The 21,061-nt window shown below is 40.1% G+C and overlaps 1 protein-coding gene across 9 annotated transcripts in view; it reads left to right on the top strand.

Moving 5' to 3' along the window:
- The window catches only part of Nrg1 (neuregulin 1), a 977,747-nt gene that overhangs the window by 829,817 nt on the left and 126,869 nt on the right, over positions 1 to 21,061 (top strand). For 6 of the 9 annotated variants that reach the window (XM_057752215.1, XM_057752216.1, XM_057752227.1 and 3 more), the window contains exons 4-5: positions 6,136 to 6,186; positions 9,060 to 9,110. The exons of 1 other annotated variant lie outside the window; for it this stretch is intronic. In XM_057752215.1, coding sequence (XP_057608198.1) covers positions 6,136 to 6,186; positions 9,060 to 9,110 — 102 coding nt within the window. Of the gene's footprint in view, positions 1 to 6,071; positions 6,187 to 9,059; positions 9,111 to 21,061 lie in introns of those variants that run through there. 2 more of the 9 variants (XM_057752223.1, XM_057752224.1) reach the window with 1 other exon arrangement.

Raw genomic sequence — 21,061 nt, forward strand, 5'->3', positions numbered from 1 at the left:
TACTGTGTCTATTGTATCTTGAAATGATGTGAATTTTTATAAGCCCAATTCTGCTTTCTCTGCTTCTTAGTAGAGATGAGAAACTTTCTATGACAGGAAATGGTCTTTTGGAGTAAAAAGGCAACGATGGCAGGCCATCATGGGAAGAGTAAGTAGCAGTAAGGTTAATTCCTTCAGAGATCAAATTAGTTTGTATCTCTTGATCCTCACATGACCCATTGTGTCAGGGAGAGGGGAGTAGAATAAAAAAGTTTGCAGAAGGCTCAGGAAAATCCAGGTTAGTGACTGTTCTTCTCTGGACTTGCCCAGGAAGTCTAGAGTGGCATCATCAAAGTCTGTTACCTTTCTCTGTAGGTCATTCCCTCTATTGGGAGTAAAGGAGACTCGATGAGAAATAGTTCTCATTGCAAGTTCTCGAAGCCATGCTTTTGGTACTTAGAGTGCAAATGCCATTTAACATGTCTATGAACAAGTACAGTGTTACTTCAGTGTGTAATCGACATAGGTTGAGCAGAGCATTTTGCTTGTATTACTTTATTCTGTGTGTGATTTTTTAGAATTGCTGCAGAAAGCTCAAAATTTAAGGATTACTTAATTTTAGTAGCTTATTCTTTACTGTGGTTTAGATCATGATCTTTGAAAAAAATAATGTCTTTTTTTGAGAATATCATGACCTCTGTGTCACGTTTTGAAAGCTGTTCTTGTAATTCTATTTTAACATGTCTTCTTATGGTAAGTTGTGAATTATGATTGTGACATTTAGGCTGGATTTTTGTAGCTATGCATACTATATAGTTCCAGATAAATAAAATGAGAGTATTATCATTACTTATAGTATGATTATATTTATCATTCCATGGCTTCTGGTTTATATGATAAAACAGAGATGATCTACCCCTGTAATAGTCCAGGAAAACATCTCTAGGGTCCTTTTATTGTTAGTTTGGAGGGAGCAAAAGTTTGATAATTCTCATTTTCACATTTCTCATCTGATTAATTTTCAAGTTATGGTCTAGTGCTCAAAGTTGAATATATAGTACTGATAAATTTAAGTTTTAAGGAATGAAGGTTAGAGGTGCTTATGATATTGGGCCGTTTTTTAACCTAACAAAAATAAAAAGTTCATGGGACTATTTTATTCTTTTTGTGATATTGTTTTGCTTGTTTGCTTTTCTCACAATGTCTGTAGCCCGAGTTAGCCCTTGGACCTGCTAGACTGTAGAGGATGCTTTTTTTGTGATCTATTTTTCTCTGCCTCTGGAGTGTGAGCTTATAAGCTTGTGCCATTAGACCCAGTTATTACAGTGGCTTTGGAGATAAAGATCAGACCCTGTTCATACTATTCTACCAACCCAGCCACTCCCCAGCCCAGTTCTGGCTTTTAGTCACTTACAGCATCAGAGTAGGAAAATGCAGAACCCCAGGAGCAGTGTGATGTGAGGAGAAGGGCATTGAACCCTCTCAAAGGTGTGGAGTCTCTAGAAGGATGTGGGGGAAGGGAAAAGCTGGACTCGAATAAGTTGTATGAAATAAGTTTTTCCATAAAAATGAAATATGATTCTTAGAATGGTAAATAAACCATTTCAGAATCAAAAAAGTTGTAGATAGCAAAAGACAGCCTAAACCTGCCTTTTCTTCCTAGTGTGTAGGAGCCCACTCTGTATCTGAAGGTGTATGTGTGCACAGAGAGGAAAGGCAGAACCTTTCACTTGTCACGAACAGCAAGGAGAAGGGTGTCAGAAGGAGAGAGTCTAGGAGAAAGAGCTTGGCCTTGGGGAGACGGACTTGAACACAGGTATCCCAAAGAGTTTAGACAAAACCATCACGTGACTGTTTTCTAGTTGTTCTACCTTCAGACTGTGTCGGATCTTTTTAAACTTAAAAAAACAAAAAAACAACCCACTGTCTCTTCTCTTCCTCACTTGCCATGCTTTTGCCTCTGCTTCTTGGTAGATCCCTACCTAACTGGCTCGTGCTCCCCCCCACTCTGGCAGATTCTTCTCCAGAGTGTTTTGTAAGATACCCTTTGAGATTTACCTCTTTCCTATGGCCCTGACCTTAATCTCCCAACAAGAGTTGTGCTAGGCAGGATATGATTAGCAGGGACTGTGCCACACCATGCCATAAGACCCAGAGAATCTGCAAGGATTTACACCTGGCCATATATCCTGTCCACTGCTTAACCAATGGAGGTGAAGCCACACCCACATGTGACTGAGTAGATCTATTTCAATTAACACCTAGATAGGAATTGACTAATAAAAATTTAAGAAATTCCTTATGCTTGTTTTTATTTGCTTCAGTGAAATCGTGACCAAATTCCCAAAATATTTAAGCACTTCAAAAAAGAACACGTGTAATCACTCGTTTATTAAGCTACATTTGAAGAATTTGTTTATCGTTGACCCTTTCTGATGTCTTTTCATTGCTTTGTGGAATTGGAAGAAAGAATTTGCATGTGTAAATATGCGTAAACGTGTGTAACCTGCTAGCGTCTAAAGGTGATTTTCCTAGAAACATTGTGGTAGGTCATGATCGTCCTGTGGCGAGTTAACAAAACAGTATTGGCAGGGGAAAGGGCCACACATGTTTTCCCTCAGCCCATACACTCTGGACTCATTTTTATCTAGTTATTTGGCTTGGTCTTTCTCTAAGAAATCCTAATTTCACAATTAATTCTTAGCTAACAAGCTCTAGGAAAACACTTGGATATTAGAAGAAAGGAGCAAAAACAAGAACCACAGACATAATTGGTTTGCTATCTGTTCAAAGGTTACTGTGGGAGAATATACAGCCACTCAATCATATCTTGAGTTTTCTTTTTTAATCAGGAGAAAACTTATATAAGGTTCAGGCTCAAGGAATAATTGGGCTCATAGCCATTGCTGTTCCATTTGCGAAACAGAAAAAAATAATTAATAAAGTTTGAATAGCTTATATTTGGTGCTTTAAAATTTTGGCTCATGTGGGTCATGGGCTTAGTTAGTTCTTATCCCTCTCCCAAACATGGTATTGTGGGAAATATATTGGTAAACAGCTTACAAAGTCACAGTGAGAAGAATGTCATGAAGGTTTTGTTTATTTTTATTTATGTGTTTATTATTTTGAGACGGGGTCCACTATGCAGTTCTGGCTGGTCTAGAACTTGCTATATAGACCAGACTGGCCTGGAACCCAAAAAGAGCTGCTTGCTTTTGCCTCCTGACTAATTGCTGGGGTTAAAGGCGTGCACCACCAAGCCTGGAGTCCAGTAGATTTTAAAACTTGTTTGTCATTCTCCATGTGTATTATATTATGTAGGGTACTCATAAAAGCTAATACACATTAATAATATGGTTAGAATATGACAGATTATTCATAGTACCCCTATAGCATTTATTAATTTGAAAACTTCTCTGCTGCTTATGTATGCATTGAGTACAATAAGAGTTCGGATATTCTAAGTTGTTCCTGAGTTCATGTTTTACCATTGTTAGTGAATTAGTGCACCCACTTTTAAAATCTATTTTAATCACAATTTTGGTATACGTAGTAGAGCCTTAAAGTTTAGGGAAATAAAGAATGGCGTAATGTATGTTAACTCTGCACAGACATCACATATGTGTGTGTGTTTCCTGAATATTTATGTTCTCATTATGCTCATGACAAAGTCTCCAACAAGTCATACATTCTTATTCATTAGAAAAATTATTTTCCAGAAGTCACTTACCAGCCATTTCACTTGAGACTCAGTCCAGTTTATTAAAATCATTTTTCGAACATGAAAAATACAGCAGTGTTATGTTTTCAGATCTACTAAGCATGAGTTGGTCATCAGTGTTCAATTCCTGACGATTTTAAAGCCTCACTATTTACACCATCAAGTAGACCTCTGTAAATCTAATGAACCAACTTACTGTGCTAAAATACACCACTTAGATGCTAGTCGAGGAGATTGCAGGACTTAAGATTTTTTAAAATCTGTAAGTAGAATGTAAAATTCCAATTATACTAAAAACAAGCAAATTTTTTGTTTAAATCCTTGAACTCTGCACACGGTGGTGGTGGGGGCTTTCTGGGTAATTAGTATTAATCAATAGGATTGACATTTCTTAATAGCAAAGATCATTTAAAAGTCTCTGTTTTGAACATATAAGCTATTTGTTAAGCTCCGAGCTTACATTTCCTCAATATTAATTCAGGAAGTATTTTTATTGAAACCACAGTCATTAAAGAGGTTTTAAAAATCTCCAGGATAAATATCTAATTTAGGAAGGGTGCTATCTTCAGGAGCTTCCATGTCCAGATATAACTGCTGCAACCATTTGTTACTATGAACATTTGTCTCTAATGCAGCCTTCAATCACAAGAGGAAGTTACAGTTAACCTGTCCTCCGTGCTGAGGTCTTTTTTTCTTTTTTTAATCTTCTTGGAAGGTCACTGTAGACTCGGTTTGCCAAAAATAAATGTGGAGAAAGTTTTGACATCAGGTTGGGCTTGGATCTTTGCCCAATCCTTGTCAGGCAATGTGGTGGTCAAGTCATTGATGCATTCTGAAGGGCAGAATAAGGAGGGATCTGTCAACGTGGGCACAACGTTGGAAAGCCTTGCATTGGAAGCAATCCAGGTGTGTCTTGTGGAAGAACAATGATTGTGAATCTGGGATTAAAAAAGCTTCCTCGGTTTCTATGTTTCCAAAGAATAGCAATTTTATTTTATTTTCTACTTGACTTTGTTTCAGGAACAAGTGTCCTCACTGGTTCAGCTGAGAACATTTGTCTCTGCTTCCCTCCTGCATGAGAAAGTTCCAAGGAAGTCATACACCCTCATTCTCAAATCCCTTTTACTTTGTCCCATTGCTAATGAGCATAAGAACGGGTGGAGGAAATTTCGATGTCATGAAAACAGTCTCACTTTGCAAATGATTGACCTCAGAAAGCACTCTTACTTTGCACTAAGAAGATAACATCTGGGCTTCTTAAAAGATACGTTTCTGGTCTTCGATACTTGACCATCTCTTCCGAATCTCACGTGACTTTCATTCTGTCTACTTCCTCAAATTCTTTGGTCCCTCAAGAAATTCAGAAGTTGAAGGGAAATTATCACGTCAATCGATTTTTCTTCCTTATTAGGCTAGTCCCATCATGGTGGTGTCTGTGGTTAAAAGGATTGCATTGGTAATGAGCTCATCACTCTATGATTAATTCAGTATTAGTTTAGACTTAAAATGATAGTATATATGACCTTCTAAGAGTTTCAGGCAGATGTAGTACTTTTTATTGTTTTTATTGAGCTTTAAATATTTCTCTGCCCCTCGCTCATTTTGTATTGTAGCTGACATCATATGTGACTTGGCTTATCTTTGTCCTGGTTAGGGAGGGTGAGAGTATGCAACATTTGATAACTTATACACAGTCGAGGTGGAATGATTCTATCATTTTACCTTTGCATCCTCCTAGTCTCTTGAAACTGCCTTTGTATTCTGACCAACTAAAGCCAGACTTAGGACTGAATGCGGAACTACATAGACAGTGTAACCCTCCTTTATTACATCCTTAGAGCTGTAAGATAACAAGTTTAGAGTCTTAAAAAGTCTCATAATTCTCAGGATAATGGTGTTCCCTGCTGTGCACATTTGTCCTTCTTTCCTTCAGGGAAGTACAGGCAGGCTCTGTCCAGAGTAGCCAACATGTACCAGATGATAATGTTCCCATCTTGCTTCACTCTGGCGATTTGAAGAGTTCCGTGCCAGAACTTGGTGTCGTCTGCCAATCCCGACAGAAAACACTGCTTGCTTCATTTTTGAACAAAACAGTAATTTTCCAGACTCCTCAAGATTAGAAATTACCTCGCTTTCGTGTGACAATGGCTTTGACGCTCTTAATTCCCCATTTCTTTTTCCTTTCCAAGGAACCCACCATGCGTCTCTCTAGTGCTTTCTTCCTCATTCATCCCAGGGGGAGCAAATGGTTCCTCATAATTACTTAGCGTAATTCATCTCAGGCTCTTCCCCCACGAAAGAAGAACTATTTATTTGAACTGTCTTCACTCAGTGCGCCTTCCTCACACCGTTTGCATCTGGAAGGCAGGCAATGGCCCCAGATCCCAGACTCCTGCTGTACCCTATAATCGCCTGTCACCTTTTCTTTTTTGCAGAGTTCATCACTGGCATGCCAGCCTCAACCGAAAGAGCATATGTGTCCTCAGGTAAGGAACGGAGCCTGGCAAGTTTTACTAACCAGTGTGAGAGGCTTAACTGCTGGCTGTTCCTCAGTACTAATCAGCACTCCCTTTGCATCCAAATTTCAACTCTTCCCATGCTCTGTTCCAGGGTTTTCCTCAGCTTCCTTCTGCCTTTTTGTATTTTACTTGGGGCAGGAGGTTTCTTTGCTGTATCCCTGAATGGTGGCTCAAGACACAAATAGGAGAGAAAGAGGTCATATCTTCATGCTACTTTGTGATATTAGACAAGTAGAAGAGAAACCTTAGGGGTACAGGATCAGATTTTCTATCTTTGAGCCTGCTTCTCTTGGTTGCTTGGGCAACCCATTGGAAGGAGACTGTGTACCTAGACAGTGAACCCAGCATCTGATGTCTGACCTTTGGGATGCTGTTGGCAGATTCTGGTTCACTAAATCTGAAACAACAACAACCACCTTGACTTTCCCCAAATGTTATTGTAATGTTCTGTTTCTATTCATTTTGCCTGTAATATTTACTGGTGGTAGTTGCAGGCTGGGAAGACACAAGCTACTTATCCGCCAACTCTACAAATCCATATATAACCAGAATGCACTGGTTTGTCTGCTAGTTACAGAATGACTTCATCTGCCTTATTTTTAATTGTTTTTGAGAAAGAGATTTGCTATGTGGCTCAGCCCAGCATCCCTCTTGGGGATCCTTTCCCTGCTTCCCTGGAACTAAGATTATAGCCGTGCACCACCATGCCCACTCTTCAGTTTTTTTTAGATTATAAATACTTAAATCATTTCTCTCTTTTACCCCTCCCTCTAAACCCTTCCATATACCCGTCCTTGTTCTCTTTCAAATGCATGACCTCTTAAATATTCCTAAATATAACCTGCATGCTCAGTGTGTAAAATCTTACTTGTATATATATTTTCAAGGCTGACAGTTTGATATTGGATAACCAACTGGTATACTTTTCCCTGGGGAAAACTAATTTTTTTACTCTTAACATTCGTTAGTTACCTGTGGTTGTTTGTGTAGGACTGAGGTCTTGTGGGCTTTCCCTTGTCTACTTTGGTACATCTATTGTTATTTTTGTTCAACTCCTGTTTAGGCAGTCATGTTGAAGAGACTTCATGGGTGTAGTTTCTCAACCTTCTGGGCTAGATAGTCTCATCATAACTCTCTGAGCCCCTGGTTTTTACAGTCTTTCCACCCCCTCTTCTGCAATATTCCCTGAGCCTTAGATGTGGTGTGTTTTGAAGATGCATCCATTGGGAATGAGTGTCTCAACCCTGGATTTTGATTGATTGTGCTTTTTTGTAATCATCTCCATCAATTACAGTGAGAAAGTTCATTGATGAGGGGTGAGAAGTGTACTTTATTTTCTATGATTTTATGGTTAAGAGAACCCTAGGAAATTAAAAAATTAGTAGTTATTTAGCAGCAAATTTGTGGTCAGTTGAGATTGAAAACTCATTTCCTTTTTGTAATTTCTTTTATTTTTTGGATATAATTAAATTACATCTTTTTCCCCTTCTCTTTCCCCTCCAAAGTCTCTGATACACCCATCCTTCCTCTCTTTCAAATCTGTGGTCTCTCTCTTTCTCTCCTTCTTCCTGGGTTATAATGATAACTTGCTTTTATCTGGCTCCTTTTGATTTATCGAGATTGTAACTCATTTGCCAGTTTTGACAAAATCACAAAATGAGCATTATTTCCCCTCATTTTACAGAAGACCGCTAATATATATTGAGTTGTGTGCCTCAGGAAGGAGAAGGGTGGGTTCCTGGAGCTCAGTGCTGTCTACATAGCTCCCTGCTCTATTCATTGGTTGGCATAGTTGCTGTTTCTCACCTTGGCCATACCTCTTTAAAGCCGTAGTAGTCCAGAGAACCCTGCACAGCCTTCTTCTATATTCCCTCTTAGTGTTTCCTCTTTTCTTCAACAACACTGTTCAGAATCTGAGAGAAGCGTGGGTGGGGATGGGGGAGGGGGTTACAGGGAGGCAGAGAAACAAAGAATAAAGTCAGTCCCTTTACCTTTCATCCAGATATTTATTCAGTGTAAGGACTTCATTATCAAGACCAGTAGACGCGGTTAGGGAACTGGGCTTTTAAAGTTCTGTGGTGCTTCTCTAGGGTAGCTGGACTGTCTTCCACATTTCCTGAAATGTGACCTGAATATGGTATTCTAGCTGTTGATTTTCAACTTTAAGACTGAGTTTTTTGTTTGTTTTTCTGATTTCCTAGGGTTAAAAATCTTTCGGTCTCATTTTTTTTTCTCCCTGCATTCCTATTGCTCGGTCAATACTAAAATCCCATTTTATTCTTCCTCCATCCTTGTTACCTAAGCAAATCTTGTACCTCCCTAACTTGTTTTCACTTGCTCAGCATGTTCCGTTGGCTCCTCGTGTGACTGCTGCAATGGACTGTATGGCCTTTGTTTGGCACTGTTGTTGGTCAGGATGTTTATGCTGACCCAAATTGCCTGGAAATATTTTCTCTCTTGAGAACTGAATGTGTGAATGCCGACCCTTCTCTTGCAGTGGAATTCTCTTCGACTTCAAGCCTATACCAAAGCAATGACCTATTTCACCTGTACTGTGGGATTGCTAAGAATATTTCCCAAAGCTCATTTCACAGTTCATCTGTGGGTGTTTTTCCGGGTGTGCTCTCTCCTTTCCAGTCACTTTGAGAAGTCTTCAGAGCAGGGCCGTCTCTCTGCAATCCTTGCGTGGTACGAGCATTTTCCTGTTTTAAGGGTACCGCTGTTTGGCTCCTGCACTGCTTTTTAGCACAGCTTTTCAAGGCAATTCCGGAGCCTGGCAACTTTCTAACTTTCAAGTGGCATGACTCAATAAAGCTTTACTCCATTTTTATGTCTTATAGAGTCTCCCATTAGAATATCAGTATCTACAGAAGGCGCAAATACTTCTTCATGTAAGTATACATACTTCTGTTTACTAGTCTTTAGCCCAAGGTAATAACTTCTCTCAATGAGCATATTCACGGGTGGCCCTCAGCCTCTGAGGTGTGGTGAACTGAGTTTGTGCAGAATAAGGACTTGTTTCTGGAGTAGAGATGGTTTCCTACTGTGTTTCAGATTAACTAGAGATCTCCTCCCTGCCAAATAGACATGAGAGAATACTATGAAGCCATGTGTGTGTTGGTTTTTGGATAATCTGGTGCCTTTGAATGTTGAAAAATAATCGCATAGCATCTGAGGCCTAGCTTGGGGTAGGTGTTCGTGGGTTCCTTTTCAGCTTGTCTTGACACCTTCAGCAACTGCCACAGGCACCATGCCCAGCTGTTTGGAATTTTGGTCCAAAGTTCCTCAATTTCATATTACAGTCTGCTGTGACGGAGTGAGGAAACTATATATAAATGCCCTTAATTCAAATTTGATAGCAATTGAGTAATTATGAAAACGTTTGAAGGCACGTCCCTAGGCAAGATCCCAAATGAGTTTCGCCTGGTTAATGTGAAATGTGCTCTGTGCTCGTGAGCTTCTTCCACCGCTAGATTGATTGGTGCCGTGTGCGACACCAAGGGAGCTTAAAAAATTAGCAAGGATTAGTAAAACTAGCTTCTGATGTTTATTAATTGAAAGCACTGAATTAATTTTTGATATAAAATAGTGAGATGCTATTAAATATTGGCAATCAAACTTAGGGCTATTCTTTCTTCTCCTTAATTTAGGTTTTAATATAAAGCAACTTTTTGATAAGCTCTTTAATAAATACACATCCATGTTCCTCTCCCAGTCTACAAAGTGTGTTAAGAGACAATATCTTTCTTACTTAGCAGCAGGAGCGAAAACCCAACAGCAGTTGAATCTTCTTATAACGTACCTTGTTCCTGTCAATCTGTTTTTGTAGACAGCATTTGGTGGTAAAGCTTTTCCCTTCGGGTTAGCAGGACATACGCTGTAACTGTTTGGTATGAAATATGTTACTACTCTACGGTAGGGGAGTGCGTAGTCTGAGTGGATTTGGCCCCCAGCACCTGAAACAAACAAAATGAATAAGAAAAATATTATTATTGTCCGAGTTAGTGTCTTGCCTAAACAGCAGCATTTAAGAGGCTTGATAGCAGCAATCTACGAATATCAAACAGGAAATGAAATTCTAGGAGAGCTCACAGGCTTCCTCGGACCCCTTGTTACATATTCAAATGATAATTCCTGCTGGCATGCTTGCAATATTGGTTATTTAGTTCTACTTATGGAAACATTAGGGAAAAAAAAACCAGATGGGATTCACACAACTAACAGTAAAGAGTCATGCTGAGCTTTGCTTAAAAAAAATAGTACACAAAAGGAAATACTAGATTTTTCTCTTTGGCACATTTTTCTGAAAATTTCTCCCTATGTGATTGATTTGAATGACACCATTGAATCCCTCGGGACTGGAGCCCTTCATGCTGTCCTGGATAGGATGGTGAATGTTGTCCTTTAGCACATGTAAGCACTTCTGGAATGGAAGAATTTCTTACACTTTGGTTGCCCAGGAATTCAGGGAACTGAAATGAATCTCCTGGTTCACGTTTCAGTGTTCATTACAGTGCTGTGGAGAGAGGAATAAGTCAGGAATCTGACTCCATTTCTCTCTCTCTCAGCAGTGGCTTCCCAGTGTTTGGTTATGGTTTGAGAGAAAGAAAGGCTATGTTTGTGTGCCATTTCCTACATCCCTCTCGTTCTTGGTAGGTCATTGTTACTGAACTAATTAGTAAGTCCCCTTTTAGTCGTGTGAAAATATACTCTTATCATTTGAACGTATAAACCAGTGCAGGCTTCTAGGCCTCCTTATAGACCATGGAGTAAGGGAGGAACGCAGAACTCATTTCAAAGCAGCACTAATGTGTTGATTTTAAAAGTTCAAAATAGATCTGTTTTATAGTGAAAAATTATGGAAGAGTTCACATGGGTCAGAGAGACTCAGGCCTGGGGAATGCACCCCTTCCCTGTTTCATTCCAGCAAGTGGGGTGGCGTTAGGAAAATCCTTAGTACGGAAAGTAAACTGCTTTCAAACGAAATCATGCCTGTGTGTGGACTCCATTTCTGAACAATAGATACTGCTACTTTCTAAGGTACAATCTGGAAAGGCTTGTCCAGCAAACATTTTGTGTGTTGGGACACAGTTCCATGTGATTTGGGGGTTAGTATCAAAAGGCAAAGGCAACCCAGTTCCCTTTCCTCCAGTTCTGCCTATATGAATGGACGCACGTCCAGGAAAGAGATAGAATAGGGCTATTACTGTGTGTATGTTTGTGCACGCGTGTGTGCCTTTCTGTAGACATGGGTGGGTGCACGTGTTTGTATGTGTGGGTGCACATGGATTTGAGTTTTATTATTTAGGAGTCATCTACCTTGCTTTCTGAATGGAGTCTTTTATGGCCTGAAACTTACCAGTTAGGTTAGGCTGTTGGCGAAGGAACCCAGAGATCCACTTGTCTCTTCCTCCACTGTTCTGTGATTAAGGGTTTACCACCACACCCAGATAGAACTCGGGAGACTCTTATTTGCATTGCAAACGCTTTTCCCCTGATCATCTCCCCAGCCTATGTTAGTTTATATTCTTGTCCTTACTCAGAACTTGCCTGGGTTGCTCTCTGTTTGTCCTCTGGATACTGCCTGTTCCAGATGCCTTCTCTGACCATCCCAGACCTAGGGTTGTCCTCACTTCTCTGGATCAGAGACAAGAAGAAGTAGCAGCTTCAAGCAGTCTGGGTCCTTATAAGAAGTGGTAGCATTGGAATTGACTTTCTTAACTGGCAGAGTTTGTTTTCTTCTGGTTGGTGCTTCTCATTCTGCCCGTATCTGTGACTGCCATCCATCCAGTCCCGCAACACAGCGTACACACTGTTCCCATCCTAGCTAGACAGACATGGTTTGGGTGTTTTTCTGATAGGAAATTTCAAACCTAGGGTCTTGCTGTACTATCTCTACCACTTGCCCTCTAGAAAAATACATTTTTGAAATGATAACAATTAAGAAATAATTCCTGACTAAACATTTTAAGGGTTTTTCTTAGCTTCTACATATCCCTTGTCATTTTCTCCCCTTTTTATTTTTCATAGAATTTCAAAAATATGGGAGAAACATCAAAGATACTATCCTTCTTCTTATAAGACAAATTTTTGACTATTCCTTCTTGTAAAACTGGGAACATGCATTCCATTGTAGGTTTGGTATATTTTTATTTCTTATATATTCCAGTTTTTTTCTTTAGAATAATTATCCTATTAAGGACCCCAATCCTTTTAAAGTCATTTATTTTATACAAATGGGGCTTGTGTGACTAAGAGCTGTGGGTGGATGGGTCAATAAGTGTCCTGTTACATTCAGTGACAGATTTTCAAATTGCAGCTTGAATCTGCTCTATAGTCAGTAGAACCAGCTTGTTTCCTCTTACATAGACTCAGCAAAAATGTAAATGGATTGTTTGGAGCAACCTTAATGACCGCTCGGAAGTGCCAGCTGCCGTTGACCCCATTTTGCGGACAAGTCTCCGAATGCTATAAAAAGTGCAGTTCTTACAACAAAGACTTTCTTGATTTAAGCTTTGCCCATGCCAATTTAATGCATGTGAGAGATAAACAAGAATGAGAAGGCTCATGATCAGCAATAAGAAAGAAAATAAGTATGCACTCCCGATAAACAGTGTTAAATAGCAAAATGTGATTCAAACAATAGTAGCAGCAGCGTTATTCGTTATTGTTCGCTTATTGGCTAGTTAGTGTGCCCTCTGTTCTCGGTGGCAGCTCAGGCTGCTCCTAAAGTCTCTTTCACTTTACAAGTGTCCAAAGCAACACCAGCAGGAATCAAACCCAGATAACATACTACCCTTCCTGGGGTTTTTTTTGTTGCCTCAAAGCAAAAGCCTTTCCTATGTAAAGCAATGAGATTCTGCAACTGGATTGGAAAGTAGCCTTTAATATAGAGTGCATTTGTGATAGATGAAGCTAACGAAGTTGAGTTGCTTTCGACTCGTTGAGTTTTAACAGTTCTACCCATGCACATCCGAGTCTCACAGGTGAACAAATAGAAGGGAAGCGCATGTATGAACTTTTGCTCTGAGTCCAAATAGCCCACAATTATAGTCGATTCTGAGCTGGTTGCCTGCCTCCCTGAGACTCACTCCCTGTTTCTGGGTGTTATGTGTTTGGGAAGCGTCATGAGAGGAAAACAGATGTGAAAGGTGCTACACAGCTGTGCTTATGGGTGGTCGCTTGGACACGGGGAAGAGAGCTAGACTGGAGAATGGCTGGAGCCCTGAAGGGAGGAAGAAAACCAGGGAATCCTTGCATTTCCTCTGAATCGGGCTGGAAAAATTCTAGCCCTCCAGTTGGGGAAGGAAATGAGTTCGTGATTTGCAGCCTCAACAATGACGCTGAAGGTCCTTTGCCAGGAAGTCTCTGCCGTTCATTCCAGCATATTATGTATTCTCAGCAAAGGCTGCATTTTAAAGGAACATGTCCAGGAAGTTCTCTTTGAAGTCTCTAAAGAAATGAACAATTCATTCTTGGATTTGGCACCTAAATGTGCTAGCTGAAGGCAGGGGGTGTGTCTTCTGTCTTTATCTTAATGAAATACAGCTTTAGCACTCGGGAAGAGCACAGTGATATACATCGACTAGACCAGACCCTGTCGGGACATTTGAGATATGCTCCTTACCTTCCTCCTTCAGCTGTAACCAGCAGAGCCCCTTGAAAGGAGGAAAACTTCCCTGCTCTTTGCTAGATGGTTCTCAGCTGGGAAAATGGCATTTTATTTTCAGACCCCTGGTGGTAGCAAACCTAGATGTTGTCTTGGTGGAGAGGTACTTCTGTCCGAGTCCAAATGGTGTTTGTTCAGGTTTCTTCGAACATGGCATTTTCACGGGCTTCGCATCTATGCCCACTGTAGACAATGAAAAATGACAATGAGGACTACTGAGAACTGAAGAACAATGGCAATGGGTTTTTGATCCTATTGCACATAATGGCTTTGTGGGAGCCTAGGTAGTTTGGATGCTCACCTTAATAGACCTGGATGGATGTGGGTGGTCCTTGGACCTCCCACAGGGCAGAGAAACCTGATTGCTCTTTGGGCTGAGGAGGGAGGAAGACTTGATTGGGGGAAGGGGGGAAATGGGAGGTGGTGGCGGGGAAGAGGCAGAAATCTTTAATAATTAAATAAATAAATAAAAAATAAAAAAAAAGAAAAATGACTGTGGCCCATATGGCACTGAAATAAGAATTCGAAAGGGAAGTTGGCAACTGGCATAGTTTCATTCTCTCTGGTTGCTTAGAGTTAAAGTTTCAGGGCAATGCAATGAGTTAAGCAAGAACCAGGGCACATATGTTCCATCGTTCATAATACAGACAAGTTGTTGCCTTCATGTCCAGTCATTCTTTTCGTAACCGATTGGACGTCAATTATTTTCTCGCAGTACTGTCTGCCAGTGTACTATGAGTCTTGAGTTTTAGTGTTGCCTTGCAGAGTCACTTAGTGCCTCTCCTCATACCTTACTGCTGGAAGGGCCTTCTCCTACTTTGATCAAGATTAGCGTTTTGCACTAGATTGAAAAATGAACCTTGTACGAAATTATTCTTTTGAACTAAAAAGATGTGTGTGCGCGCACCCTCACACGTGTGACCCATGTGTATAACGGTTATTGTGTCATACATCTTCAATAGGGCGCATTGCCATCCATGGCGTCACCGATGCACGGAACTCCATGGGCTTGGTTTATCCTCTACGCCAGTGGTTCACAACCTTCCTTTAATACAGTTCCTCATGTTGTGGGGACCCCCAATTATAAGATTATTTCATTGCTGCTTCATAACTCTAATTTTGTTACTGTTATGGACATCAGATGTGTGATCTTCCCCCCACACACACAGGAGTTGCGACCCACAGATTGAGAATCACTGCTCTAACCAAGCATGGGGCTTGGCACTCAAACACTTGTGATTGTTCCAAATTCATAGGTTAAGTAGAGAGTGAGCAGAAATTGAATCTAATTCTTCCTACTTCAGATCCTGGGCTTTTAATAAAAACCTTCACGAGATCTGTAACACTAGCTTGAGGGGAGACCTTTTGTTTTTTAGAAAACTTCCAAGTAGAATTGCTATAAGGACTCCAGAAAATAATCGTATTTACGCTAGTTAGCCTAATGTTAAGTTTTATGGAAAAATACATTTTTCACAATCAACCAAGTAATGAACTGGGTAGCAGAACCTTTGTCAGGGGTAGAACCTTTAAGGCTTTCATACTGGAACATTAGGAAAAAATAGTTGGTCTGGTGCCATTTGAGAGGCTTGTTTTTGTTTTGTTTGTTTATTAATAATGTGTATCTACTGTACAACATGCTATTTACCATAGAGGTGCTGTGTTAAGGAAAATCTGATCCCCTGAACATAGGTATGTTACTCTGGTAAATTCAGTCCTTGGGAGAGCTACATGGCCTCTTCAAAGCCAAGTGATAATTTATTACACAGTTTTGTAAGTTTTGAAATTATTTGTATGGTAGTTAAATTTGTTAGTAGCCATTTATGAGATATGGGTGATTATATCCCTGTATTTTATTATTTGGGGTGTCTTCTGATGGAACACATGCTTCAACTTTTTACTAAAATTTTATTTTCACTATCAACTGGAAGAGAGAAAATTACCTCTATTTTGCCTGTTTTTGAATATTATTATTTTAGTTATCACACTGCATATTTACAGAACTTAGCATTATATTTTCATACACATATACTCATCATATTATGAAAATCATCACATCATGAAACTAGCATTTCATGTCTCTTTAACATTTATTTTTAGAGCCATCCAGCTCCATTTTTCCTTTTGAAGAAATATATACTAAGTTACTGTGACCTCTCATCTCCTTCTATGCTGTGAACACTAGGACCCATTTCTAATAGCACAGAACACATTATCCCAGCCTCTCTCAGCTCCTGCATCTACCCTTGCCAGCCACAGGACAATTATTATTCTACTGTTTTGTTTTCAGAGAAATCGTAAAACTTTGGCATTTTTAATCTTTAGGGATCTATCAGTGAAATACGTTTTTACATAACATTTTAAAACATGTCTGAAAGGTTAAGTGGAGACAAGAGAACAGAGACAGATGCATCTACCAAGACAATATCTATGGGGGCTGAACGAGCAAGATTGTGACATCTATGTTAGCCAAACTCTGTGGCTTTCTTGTGATCAAGGAATCCAAAAAGTAGACTATAGAAAAGACATTTCTTTAAAACTTCAACAGAGAGAAAACCAAAAGCTGGGAGAAATATCGAGGACCATATAGACAAGCAAAATTAGATACATGGGTGAAGATTTAAGGCAATAATTTCCCAGTAGCAAGTGGCAGAAATGCTGTGCCAAAGACCATAAATGTAAAGAATATACTGCTCCCACTTGTTCCCGAGACTCAACTGAGGTAATCAGCTGTTCCTCAGGCTTTGTGCTTTGCTTCACTACGGATGTTAGTTTCAGTTTCAAGGGGTTTTCCAGTTGGACAGAAAGATAGCTCTGTCGTTAACTCTACCTATATCTCCACATGTTCCTGGGACTTACCTTCTGAAAAGGGAGAGAAAGTCACCTCCTTGGCAATGCAGAAAGTTTTAGGAATGCATCTGATTGGCTCTGTCATAGGATGTTTACTGCTAAAATACCCTGCCTAGGGAGATAGAGGACTGCCACCAGGTAGGGGGCTGGGCCACCCCTGAGTGTGCTGGGGTGAAAGGAGAACAGATGCTCTAGGTCCCGGGAGACGTCCACAGCATAGATTCATTAGAGAGCAGAGATGAGAAGCAAGAGGAGAAAATGCCTTACTGAGGAAAGCGTGGGTGTCCAAAACCAATGATAGATATGGGTGTGAACATTTAGAGGGAAATTAAAATAGTTATCTTTCCAAGCACTGCTCGGTTGGACAGATGCAACCCTAGCAGGACGGCTACTCGGAGGGAAATAGAGTTAGAAATGGGATTGTAATCTCATTTTTAAAAATTTATCTTTCTGTGTGTGCGTGTTCCGCCTGCATGTATGCCAGTGTGCTATGTGAATGCCTGGTGCCTGAGGAAGCCAGAAGAGGTGTCAGATCTGCTGGGACTGGAGGTACAGACAGTTGTGAGCTGCTGTGTGGGTGCTTGGAATCGAACCCCGGTCCTCTGGAAGAGTAGCTAGTGCTCTTACTCCCTGAACCATCTCTTCAGTTCCTGCCACCTCATTTTTTAAAGGCTATTTCCTGTTACTGTAAGGTCATTATAGTAACCCTGAATGTGCTTTTTCCATCCAGGAAAATGTTCAATTTAGATGAAAACAGCTTTTTAAAAATGAGTGACAGTTTTACAAATTAGAATGCATAGGGAATATTTTGAAATTCTGTGACGTGTTCTTTTATTAAAGATTTATTTGCTTTGTTTTATCTATATGGGTGTTTTGCTGGCAGGTCTGTGTACCATATGTATGCAGTGCCTTCAGAGGCCAGAAGAGGGCATTGGATTCCTTGGAACTGGATGGAAGCCAGCATGTGAGTGCTGGGCACTGAACCCAGGTCCTCTGCTGCAAGAGCCAGTGTTTTTTAACCATAGTGCCTTCTCTCCCACCCCTGTGACGTGTTGTTCCTTTGAGGTTAAAATGTAGAGTATTAGATCCAGAGCCTTCAAAGGAAGTTTAATTTTAAAACTAAAATTATTTTTAAATACCACACAAAAGCATGCAAATTGTGTCTATTAGTGCAGTCCCATAAATATTTACCCATGTATACATGAGAGAATATTTGTCAGGTTAAAATACCTCCTCAAATACTGATCATTTCCATTTACTGAAAACCTTTAAAGTCCTTCAGCTTTTTAGTATGCAGAGTTTTGATGGTCTCTGTAGTCAGTTACCGCGCAACAGCTCACCAGGAGATTGCCTCTAAGTGTGTTTAAGTATTCACTGACCCGCTATTCCCTGCCCCTCCTCCCTCCAGCCACTTTCCACAGCTCCTGGCAAGCACCAGAATGTCTGCTCTCAACTTCCTTAAGAGCAGAGGCTTTTGTGTATGACATATGTGGGTAAGGCCAACAGCACTTATCTTTCTTTAGCTGGTTTATAATATAGCGTATTTAAAAAGAAAAATCTGTGAATTAAAAAAAAATGTACTGCTCAGTTGGCCGTTTTCAACCATAGTAAATGTGGGCTGAGAAAGCTATTTCATTTGAAAGGGGAAAGGCATCCTGAATGGCGCACCCGCACTGTGGCTGGTATTTTACAGCAGGTGTGGTCAAAGTGTGAGAAAATGCAGATTGCGACTTGCAGTGTCAGAGAGATGCCATTAAAGGAAGTAATGACTCCAGTCGTTGGGCACTGCCCACTCCTGTTCTCACTGTTAAACCGAATCCAGCATGGGAGATGCCCCGATAGTAATTCATTTCTTTAACGGAGCTGCTGTGTGTTCACAGTTCGGGTAATCACAGAGAGACTGCTGGACAAGCACTTTTCATCTCGAGAGGTCAGCAAAGTCTTAGAAACCAATTAAGCCGGCTCATGTGGGCTATGGCCCCAAGATGGACTCACCTCCATTTTCCTTAACTTGCTCCTACAGAGGGAAATTTTGTTTAGGCTCTATTTGTTCATCAGTTATGAGCTCACACGCCTAGGTTTGTTCAGTAATGACTGCCAGAAGTTTTATTTGAAACTGTCAAAACTTTAATCAGGCTTTGTTTAAAAGTTTTAAAGGCTTCGTGCCATTTTGATAGTCAGAACACTGATAGGAGGAGGAGGTGGTGGTAGCGGAGCTCCAGGCCTCAAATGTGATGCTTCTGTCCCTAAATCTGTAGAAGTCTATCTCTGTTAAAGTAAGCTGAAGAGTTTGTAGCCCTCTCCCTGTCCACCTCATGTTACATGTTACATGGTGTGTACATATTTCTTAGTTCATGGGAGGAGCTGTGGGGAAGTAGGGGAGGGGATAGTCCATGGCTGAAGGAGTCTGCAGCCAAGGTCAAAGGCCAATTGTGCCTGTGTACAGATCTTGTGTCATAACAACCAGTTGTGATATAGAGCAGATAAATGGTTCAGAAAAATAATATTGGTCAGGAGAAGTCGTTTGAAAGAAAATATTGAGTAAATGGTATTTGTTATCTTCAAAAGTAGTAGTTTGTTACAACGTATCTAAATCTCAGCTCGGTAAAATGACTTGTCTTACATCATTTATGGAGGATATAATCGGATCTGTTTTACATAAATTTTTTTTTACATAAATCTTACATAAATATTTTTCACAAATAATTTACACAAAAAAGAATTATCTCACATAAATTAGAATCCTGAAGCTTGCTTCCTTTATGACATCCCATCATGTAACATTAAAAGTGAAATACCAATAAGAGGTGATGGACATAACATGCAGGACCTGGGATCCTGAAAGCAGTTGGAGAATTCAGAAGCTTTGCTAGATGCTGTTAGGGGAACATGATCACACTGGCATAAGTTGAATTGCTGCTGGGTATGCAAAACTCACATCACTACCTAGGTGACTTACAGAGACATACCCAAGAAAATGTTGATGCTTAAGGTGTGTAGAATGTATGGAAAGTTACCATTTCTTAGTCTTGTTTTCAATACATATTAAGGCTTCTTTGGAAAATATTAATTTCTAATGATTAGTCAATCAACCCAAGAGAAAGATAAGTAGGAAATTTTGTGAGACAATATGGTGAATTAAATAATGAAGGGGATCCATATATTAAAATTAGATTATAAAAAGTTGAAAGCTGATACCTGCCTTTTTGATAATTTTTCCATCATTGACAGCAAGGACTAATTAAGAAGAAGCCTGTATATCATTTGGTCAAATTTCACCTACACATTTCCCATATGAGAAGTATGATATATTAAGAAAAATAATTCTGCAGGGTGAAAAATTTAAGATCTTATTCTCAAATGTTCTACATAAAGACCATCATGCATTCAACGACATCCAGCTACTTAGTCTACCTGTAGAAATCCCTATGCTTCACGAATCGTGTAGCTTTGAGAAGAGATCTTTACCACAGCATCCATTTAAAATTCACCTTCTACAAAGCTGGAAGTTGTTAGCGTTCTTCTCTGCGAACACAAAGCTGCAAGAACCATCATGTTCCCCTGTGCCGAAATGCACCATCAGTAATCCTCCTTGCCGGGCACGATGAGTTTATGATAAATGCAATATGAAGAACGTAAGAAGAAGAGTCTTACATTTATCAAGTAGAAAATTGTTTAAGTAGTCATAAAATAATTTTTGTGATGTCTGACCACGACCTACCTTGATTCAAATGAATTCTTTGTCTCGGCCTTCTCCATAGCAGCTTCTGAAGTTCACTTCTCCGAGGCTCAGAAACATCAGGGAGTCTTTGTCTGGACTTTCTTCAATTTAGCTATGAAAAGATAAATCGCACAAAGTGCCCCTGGATATGTGTTAGGAAGGACAGATGTGAGGGAGGGAGAATTCCCTTCTGTGTGTATGGGACCATGTGTGCAGGCTAGATGAAGCTCTGTGAGAGACCATGAGGATTCAAGGGTAGACAGGAGGCTTTCTAGAGCCTTCCAAGTAATTCAGCTTCAGGTAAAAACAACTGAGATTGAAGAATATCCTATTTAGTAGAAAAAATAAACATGAAGCCCACGACCCCCTGTGTGTATACACAGATGGTATCAAAAATTTCATGCTTATTCTTTCAAAGCTGACCAACTGTGAGTTGGACGTGAGTTTTGGTATAAAACTTGTATGGAGAAATGTTCCAATAGAAGCCTCAGGTGGAGAGCGTCTCTGTGGAGAACTGGTTGGTGCTGTGATTGCCCCCTCCATGTGTAGTACCAGTGCTGACTTACCTCAGCATATTCTATTAAAATGATGCTTCCAAACCAGGG

The sequence above is a fragment of the Chionomys nivalis genome, chromosome 20 (assembly GCF_950005125.1).
Source record: "Chionomys nivalis chromosome 20, mChiNiv1.1, whole genome shotgun sequence".
NCBI lineage: Eukaryota > Metazoa > Chordata > Mammalia > Rodentia > Cricetidae > Chionomys > Chionomys nivalis.